General features: G+C 38.1%; 1 protein-coding gene across 1 annotated transcript; it reads left to right on the top strand.

Annotated features, from left to right (window-relative positions):
- Nucleotides 1–286: 286 nt before the first annotated feature.
- On the top strand, nucleotides 287–1,553 carry LOC133735229 (uncharacterized). Its single transcript, XM_062162640.1, has 5 exons — nucleotides 287–450; nucleotides 773–862; nucleotides 983–1,057; nucleotides 1,172–1,204; nucleotides 1,332–1,553. The coding sequence occupies exons 1-5, from the start codon at nucleotides 367–369 to the stop codon at nucleotides 1,434–1,436; spliced, it is 387 nt and encodes a 128-aa protein (XP_062018624.1). The 5' UTR covers nucleotides 287–366; the 3' UTR covers nucleotides 1,437–1,553.
- The last annotated feature ends 8,525 nt before the right edge of the window (nucleotides 1,554–10,078 follow it).

Genomic DNA, 10,078 nt, shown 5'->3' with positions numbered 1-10,078 from the left:
TATATATATATATATATATATATATATATATATATATATATATATAGGTTTAGAGTACATGAATTATTTCTAATTTGAGGAGCATGTCAATGATTAAGAAATGCAATTTAAAGTGTTGGCTTGGTCATTATCTCTGTACCTAGGGCTTCTTGCCTAAAATTATGTATTTATAGCTTGTCAATTCTGTACTTATGATTGGTTTCAGCAAATAATAACCACCTTGGCTTGATAAACTCATTAATTCATTATGATTCAGGACAATAAAGGATTGGATGACTAAATATTTATAATATTTTTTCCTTCTCTTCTGTACTGTCAAAATTTCTTACTCTACATGTGTGTTTTCAGGGGTGGAAACTTCCTGATATGATGTTTGCAACAAGACGTAGCTTAGCTGATGCTGGCAAGTCTTTTTCTAAACAGATTGACGGTGTCTTTTCATCGATTTCAGTAAGTTTTCCTTTTCTCATCTTATGTGTACTTTGGAAATGGGGACAACTGAAACTTCTTTATTAGATCATGTTGGATTAGATGATGGCTTAATCAACTACCATTAAAGAGCACCGTATATATGGTGCTTGATATTCTGTTAACTTTGGTCATTGATTCTAATTGATGCAGTTTAATTTTGTTTGTCAATAAAATAATGCAATTTCAGTGTCTGTTGTCCTTGAGGAAATTTGGTAAATTCCTTCAAATTGATAGACACATTTACCTCAAATATAAGTGCATAAACAAGTTTCTACTCTGTTGATATTTTGCTTGTTTTCAGATCACCAGGCGACAATTATCTTCAAACTTGGATGGTGTGGACTGTAATTTAGCTGAGAGTATTGAAACTACTGTTAGGACACAACAGGAGGTGGGCCCTGTCAGATACTAATGAGCTACTTAAATTTTTCTTCTTCTTCTTCTTCTTCTTCTTCTTCTTCTTCTTATTGTTCTGGTTTTGTTAAGTTTAACTTTTTCAAGACATTTGCAGGTTATTGAACTACAAGGAAAAACAGATTCCATCAGCACGGATTTTAGAAAAGTTCAACATGCAGTGCTGACTCTGGTAACTGATTTTATTTTGTTTTATCTTATTTATTTATATATCTTTCTTGTTCTCCTACAAGTAGATTCACATATATGAATTCGAAATCTGAATTTTTTTTTCTTTTTGTCTCAGGAAACTAAGATTAACATAATAGAAGGCAAGCAGGTATTATAGTACTACTGACCACATGATACATGTACTTTTGACAAATGATTTATATACTTCATGATGCATTATCTTTGAGGAAAGATAGAGTTTCATTCTAATTGTTCTGGCCTTCTGACACCTCTAGGATTCAACTAATGACGGAGTGTGGAGGTTGTGTGACTATGCCAAGAGATTGGAAAATAGCAGAACCACAGAACGTATTCAGGCATGTATTGAACTCTTCCTGTGAACACTACTGGCAGACCATTTCTTATGTCTTATTTAATAGAATTTTAGGTTTTGTTTCGGTCTAACGATTGATTTCATCATGGCTGTATGAAAAATTCAATACTTATGTCTTATTAGAATGTAGAAATAAGTATAAAGTTGCAATCTTTTTTTTTTTTTGTTTCTTTTGACCCATTTCCCTTTTTTCTGTGCACATCGTATCCTTTTGTATGGTGTTTCGAGTTGAGGCAAGGCATTGTTTTGCTTATGAAAGTTTGGTAGAATTTTTGTGTTTATCTGCTTGTGAATGTGCATTGAGGGATTTTGTTTTTGATTGAGATTGTGGCGAGGCAATACGGAGCTCTATGGGAAGTAGAACATGTAGATTGCAGGTAATCTCAGCCTGGTGGATTTGGGAGTGTTCACTGATGCCAAATTCTTTCTCAATTTCATATATGTTCTCCTAATGATATTATTACTCTCTTAAATCTAGAACATGCCTTTCATGTCAACAAAAGACCTAAAGCATGAACTAATCATAACTTTGGCATATCTTAGATCTCTGTTATACATAACTTAATTTACTGTAATGGTGATGGTGTTGGTAATTCATGGAGCAGTAAATTATGTTTTGAGGGAATAAAGCAAGCCTTGGTAATTAGAATTAATTACTAAACTGTACAGAGACATTGATGAATAAGCATGACTTAGTTTTGTAAAGTTTTAGACCATCAGTGTACCCTTCACTTCGATCTTCTCTCCCTTCCCTGTTCTTTTCTTTGGGTTTGCTGCTAGATTTCATGATTAGATTGCAAAATTTAGATTATTGTTTAGTCATTCCTTAAACAGAAATATTATAGCTACAAGTTTTTTTTTTTTTTTTTTTTTTTAGCTTTGGGTCAAGTTTGTCTCATAGTGGGATTGCTTTTGTTCAAGTTTGCTTTTTTTGGCTATGGATTCTGGAGCTGAAATCAGCTTGGCTCCTGTTGGCTCAAAGCTTTAAGATTTATTAGCCAAAACATGTAAAGTTAAAAGAAAACAAGGGATAAAACGAGTATGGGAATGGATTAAACAATGTTTTTCTTGTATGTTTTCACTCTATTTCTCTCACTCTCCATTTATTCTATTGCAGTGATGGATTCTTTTTTGCTGTAAAGGAGGATTCATTAATCGATCAAGGAAGCTAGGGAAAGCAGAGGTTTTTTACAACTTAAGCAGGTATATTCTCAGTTTATATATATATATATATATATATATATATATATATATATATATATATATATATATATATATATAAACTGGCTTGGCATCTCCTGAACCCTAAGGTCAAACTTTTGATTGCTCCTGATACCTCATTCTGATCGTTGTCATTGCAGTGGGAAAGAAATATAAATCACTATTACACAATGGAGAATGCTGATGTTGTCTGGGCAGAGTGGGCAAAGTATGTTCTTAAGTTCAAAGATAACTAGTGTGTAGGTTAACTAGTAGTTGGAGATATGTAGCATCAGCTTTTGGACATGCATAGTTGATATATAGGCCAGATTTTGATTGCAGTACTGCTAGCTATTTTGCTATGTTGTTTAGTTGGTTGCTCAGATTGTGTATTGCTTCTGGTTTATTAGCTTGCAGTATTGCATGCATATATTTTGCTGGCTGCCCAGATTAGTAGATATGGGCCATTTAGAACTGATGCTGATGATTAGGTTTGTGTACATGAGACAATGGTGGATTAATGGGAATTGCAATGAATGATTTTGGATGTGGATTTTATGGTTTCATGAATGGGCAATTTTAATTTCCAAAATGCATGCATACCAATTGTAACAAAGGACTACTACTATGTGTTATCTCAAATTGCAAGCTACAACAAAAGCACACTAATGTGTGGTTGCAGCTGCACAAAAGCAACACAAAAACCAATTAGAAATCTATTGTCTTTTCGGCTTTGGGACGACAAAAAATTGTAGTCTAAATGGCAAAACAATAACATAAGTTAGATGGAATTGTTGGCTGAAGCATATAATAACAACAAATAAGTGTGGTTTGCCTTGATCACAGACAATATAAAACATGTACTATTAGTGGTCTTTTTTATATTCAGATCACAAATATTTGTCGTCTTAAATAACCTCAAACAACAGTAAATTGTCGTTGTAATGAGACTGACATAACAGAAAAAATATGATATCTATTGTCTAAACCATTTCCCAACATCACATACGTATAATTTCAAAAGCTTTCACACAACACTTAAATGTCATATAAACCTACCCTAGAACGGCACTTAATTGTCCTCTGATGCGCTTTACGACCACAGATAATTGTCGTTTAAAGTCAATTGGCACAACATTTAATTGTTGTTGTATGACAAATCACAATGTTCCCAAAATGCAAAACTCATCAGACAACACATGACTTTTAGTCGTCTGAAAAATCAGACGACAGAACACTTCTGTCATCTGATACCCCCAAGACACGACACCGTACTAGACGACACATTTTGGTTCGTTCAGACGACAGAACAGTTCTGTCGTCTGAAGGCCTTTTTGGCATAGTGTTTCTTATATGAGCAAAGCAAGTGCACCATCGGTACTCGCTAGCCAACATGGAGTCTTATATATGGACAACTCCAATCTTTCTACAATATTTTCACCACTCATGAACGGCTCCAGATAAGTTCTCATCTACACCCCTTTAGTTTGAGCTAATGTCATACTTCACATACTTCATTGATTACTACAATCTAAGCATGCCTACAAAATGCGATAATTTTAATAACATATTTACTATGCCTTAATGATGATGCAAATGTTTTAAATGTCTCCGTGATTATCAAGCATGACTAAAATGCACAATGTTATTAGTATCTCCACTGCGATTACACGCTAAACACAGGCCATGCTTTTATCTTGATTGCATTGCTACATATACACTTGTGATACTCGCTTCATAAACTGTGATGCATAGAGGCCCAAACAGTGTCATGCACACAAAATTGCCAATTGAGTTATACTCAATACTCTTATTTACACACTTTAATCTTATATCCACATACTGCTATATGTTTAGCACCTCTGTTGCTTATATACACATGAAATCTCAATAGCGAGATCAATCCTCGCTCTCGCCATGATAAATGTTCTTGATAATGGGGGACTTTGTACACCCCACCTGCCATGCCTGAACGGCCCATACTCGCCATGCCTGGATGACATACACTCGCCATGATACATGTTCTCGATACTAGGGGACTTGTACACCATACTAGCCATGCCTGAATGTCACACACTCGCCATACCTAAATGGCATATACTCGCCATGCATGAATGACATACACTCGCCATGATAAATGTTCCCGATACTGGGGGACTTGCACACCCTACCTGCCATGAGTGGATGGCACATCCCCTCCATACTTCAGCGACATATCGCCATGCTATACTCACTTGCAATGCTTCAACAGTACATTATATATGCCTCAACGTTATATATATTTATGCGACATAAATGTTTCAACGATTTCTCACTTCTACGCCTCAATGGTATATATATTATTTATGCTTCAGCAACATTTTATCTGTGCCTCAGTGGTCTACCATCTATGTTTCTGCGATGTCTTATCTATGCCTCAGCAGTATATTATCCAGGCCTCAGTGATATCTTATTTATGCTTCAGCAGTATCTTATCTATGTTTCAGCAGTATCTCACCTATGCTTCAGTGATACACTTGCAATGCTTCAACAGTACATTATCTATGCCTCAACGTTATATTCTCCATGCTTCAGCGATGTCCTCACCATGTTTTAGCGACATACTCGCTATGCTTCAACGATACACTCGCCATGTTTTAGTACCATACTCGTCATGCCTCAGTGGCACATTCTCGACATGCTTCAACGGCGTACTCACCATGCTTCAACAACATCTTATATATGCTTCAGCAGTCTATTATCTATGCCTCAGTGTCCTATACTCGTCACACCTCAGCAGTATATGATCTACAGATCAACGGTATCTTCCCTGTGTTCTAATAGTGTCTTCTCTATGCTTCAACAGTATTTCATCTATGCTCCAGCAGTATCTCACCTATGCTTCAGCGTCATCGACGTATCAGCGATATGTCCTTCATGCCTCATCGACACGTTCTCCACGCTTCAGCGGTATCTTCTGCAGACCTTAGCGATACACTTTCCATTCTTCTAGCGATGTCATATACATGCTCCGCGATATGTTATTCATGCTTCAGTGGCATCTCACCCATGTCTCAGTGGACTTACATCCGCTATATCTCAACACGGCGTACTCACCATGTTTCGAAGGACACACTCGCCATGCCTCAACTGCACACTCGCCATGCCCCAGCGACATATTCAACGCACTCGCCATGCCTTAGAGCCATATGCTCGCCCATACCTTAGCTTCACGCTTGTGCCCTAGCAGACACTCTCTTAACTCCCCGCTCATGCCCTAGCGGCACTTGGGACTATACTCTTTGAAACCTGCCTATGGCAGTATTATCTTGGCTTACCTACAGCCTTGCTATATAATCCCTCCGGGACTCTATCAATTCTCCAATGCTCGCAATGTGTTCAACGATCTCAATGTCTTCTCCAAAGATAGCAATGTGTTCTCCAACGATCTGTGTATTCTCCAGCGATAGCAATGTGTTCTCCAGCGATCTCAATGTATCCTCCCATGATCGCAATGTGTTCTCCAACGATCTCAATGTATTTTCCAATGATCGCAATGTGTTCTCCAACGATCTCAATGTATTCTCCAATGCTCGCAATGTGTTTCTAATGATCTTAATGAATCCTCCAATGATCGCCATGTATTCTCTAATGCTATTCTCTAATGATCGCCATGTATTCTCGGATGACCGCCACGTATTCACCAATGATTGCCACGGATTCACCCACGTTCGCGGTGTATTATGTCACTGCCTTTGGACGTTTTCAATGAAATTGGCTCGATATTGCCATTTCTTATCTCTCTCCACCAAAATATCGCTAAAGGCATGGGCAAGCTGTATAGCATCCCAAACAACTGCCTAACGCGAACAAGCTGAACTGGCTATACAATTCAATAACGCTAAAGGCATGGGCAAGCCATATAGCAATCCCAAACAACTGCCTAACGCGAACAAGTTGAAATCGCTATACAATTCAATATCGCCAAAGGCATGGTTGTGCTGATATAGCACTATAAGTGATATCACTTGCAAACCTTTGTATTGCCAATGAATGAATGAATGCTCCTGTCAATGAATGAATGTTAACGTTACGCGATGTAACGTCACGCGATATCTCGCCACGAATGAATGAATGCTCCTATCAATGAATGAATGTTAACGTTACGCGATGCAACGTTACGTGATACATCTCCTTGAATGAATCAATGAATGAATGTCACGCGATACTCCGCCATCAATGAATGAATTAATGATATGCGATACTCCACTATGAATGAATGAATGAATGATATGCGATACTCCGCTATGAATGAATGATAGGCGGTACATCGCCACGAACGAATGAATGTCAACGCTACGCGACCCATTGCGATTCATGAATGCTCCTTACGAACTACAACGATACGCCAAAGGCATGGTTGTGCTGATATTGCAATCCCAAACAACTGCCTAACGTGAACAAGTTGAACTGGCATGGTTGTGCTGATATAGCACTATAAGTTCTATCACTCGCAAACCTTTGTATTGCCAATGCGATCAATGTGAAATGCTTACATGCGATCAATGCGAAATGCTCCAATGTGAAATGCTCTGATGCGATCAATGTGAAATGCTTAAATGCGATCAATATGAAAGGCTCCAATGCGATCAATGCTTAAATGTGATCAAGGAGAAATGCCTAAATGAAAGGCGATCAAGGCGAAATGCCTAAATGACATGCGATCAAGGCAAAATGCCTAAACGATATGCGATAAAGGCGAAATGCCTAAATGAAGGGCGATCAATGAAATGCGATCAATGAGAAATGTCTAAATGAAAGGCGATCGAGGCGACATGCCTAAATGAAATGGCTAAATGCGATTAAGCCAAAAGGGCTAAATGTGATCAAAGTGAAATGGCTGAAATGGCGAAACGCGATCAAGATGAAATAGCCAACACTAAACACCGCTACAAGCACGGTTGTGGTGACATAGCCTAGCACTATCCCAGAAAACACGCAATATCACCACAAAGCATGATTACGACACGCTCTCCTTTATACGCGATATCGCCATGTGTTATCTTCCCATTATCTGATATCGGCATGAGTTATCTTTCTCACGTGGTATCGCCATGTTTTCTCTCTATTACATGATATCGCCATGCTTTATCTCTATTATACACCATTGCTGTGTTTTACCTCTCTATTATATGATATGGCCACAAGTTGTTTCTCCAACATGCGATATCGTCATATGTCATTATCTGATATCGGCATGAGGCATCTTTCTCTAACACGCGGTATTGCCATGTTTTCTCTCTATTATACGACATTTCCATGTTTTATCTCCATTACATGATATCGCCATATTTTATTTGTCCATTACACGACGGGATATCGCCATGTCTTCTCTCCATCATACAATATCGCCATATCTTATCTTTATCCATTATATGATCGCATGCCACCACATGCAAAACAAAAGGCTGTGCCAAGCTTAACAACAGCGATATTGCCACGTACATTCTAGCCACTATCGGCTACATTCATTACAGCCATTATCGGCTTCATGCTAAAATTATTACTATCGCCATATGCAAAAATGGGCTGACATAGCCAAGACTATCCTCGCAGACAGCAAGTGTATCGAGTACACCTTATATCGAGCATACCTGATGCCACATGCTAGCAGACCCTGGTCTAAACCCTCTGACCTCGGTCTCGGGGGACTGGGGGACTAGTCACCCTAAGGAAGAAACTCTCGCCAAATGTCCAATGAAGACTTCCGCCGTTTCTACTTGGAAAACAAAGTCATCACCCCAGTCAAGACTCCTCTTAGCTGGGGACTTGGGGGACTGGGGGTAATGGTTGTACGGAAGCCACGTGGCAAGGATACTCGCCTTGCACTTCCGATACTTTACCATGGACAAACTCCCCACCCAAGAGAACTCTTGACCGGGGATTTGTTGGTATAGATACCTCTCAGGCACAAGTATCGGAAGCACAAGGCTCACTAGCCACTTGAAAAGACACCAATAATGCTCATACGTACACGACACCGATACCACATACTAGCAGTATCGGGTAGGCCATGCATAGTTCCACATTGGAAACAAAGAGGTGACAAGCCTCTTCATCACACTATAAATACATGTCTCTCCACTCATTCAAGGTAAGCCACCACTCTCCATTTACTCCTACCTAGTCTACCTTCTTACATGTATCTGACTTAGGCATCAGAGGGTCGAAGGCCGGCTAGCCCGGTCTTCCCTCTTACCTCTGTTCATGGTTGGCAGGTTCGGATATCGGAAGTGGAAGCTCTCACAACAACCCCGTTTCTACCACTGAAACAGTCATATTTACCCTTGTGATTTAATTTATTCTCAAAGTTTTTTAATCTTTCAGGGTTAAATCTGTCAAATTTTTTGTTTTGGGCTAACAAAACCTCTTTTCTTAATAATAGTATAGATAGATAGATAGATAGATATATATATATATATATATATATATATATATATATATATATTAATATATATATATATATTAATTTGATTTTGGTGTCAAATGAACCAAACTGTTGAAAACTTTTTCTTCTTCTTCTTGCTCTACTTGTTGGCATCCATCTTTGATGCATCAGTAGATAGAGTATTCTCTTCTCTGCGTCTTTGCACCATAGGGTTTATACAACATTATATGGATGATACGAGAGTTGAAGTGTCCTCAAGGGAAAGGAATCGAAATATTCTGTGGCAAAAATTCAGCAATAGCACTTACTAAAATTCCAGTTAGGGAAAATTTTAAGAACAGTACATGAAGTATAGGTCGTTCCGAAGTTCGGTGTATTTGGTTTCAAAGAATTAACTTTGGTACATGAAGTTCCAATCCCGACCCACTTTTAGTACATGACGTCAATAACACCGTTAAACCTATGAAATTATTCAATTTTCAAAGGGTAATTTCTGGTTTTCACCTCTCTCTCTTGACTTGATACACATTTACGCAAGCGTACGTATCGTTGTCAAGATAGGGAAATATTATGCCCAAATTTATCGTACTACGGGGATTAGTGGCTAACCCACAATCCTTGAATAATCGGAAATAAAGACACTTAGCAAACAAAAGAAAAATAAATAAAAATGCTACTCTAAGACACCAAGCCTTAGCAATGCTCGGCTTTGGTTTGCACCGAAGCCTAATCAAAACTAAGACCTAGTGATGACTATTTACAATGAAGTAGGAAATGTCACCGAAAATGGTAATTTGAATTTCTAGAAACTAAAGTGCAAGAATTTAAATGAAAACTCAAATAACAACTAAATTAAATAAAGTAATGCAAAGTAAGAAATGATATAGATATGAGATTGGTAGCTAGGGATGAATCCTAACCCTAATTTAATGCTCTAGATGCTAATTTGATTTACGTGCAATTTATTAAAAATGGTAGAAGCCGTACCCAAGGCTTTTCAAGGCTCAAGGGCCAAAATTCTC

This window comes from Rosa rugosa, chromosome 1, assembly GCF_958449725.1.
Source record: "Rosa rugosa chromosome 1, drRosRugo1.1, whole genome shotgun sequence".
Classification (NCBI taxonomy): domain Eukaryota; kingdom Viridiplantae; phylum Streptophyta; class Magnoliopsida; order Rosales; family Rosaceae; genus Rosa; species Rosa rugosa.
Note: the sequence above shows the minus strand (reverse complement) of the source record. Positions and strands in the feature narration are given on the sequence as shown.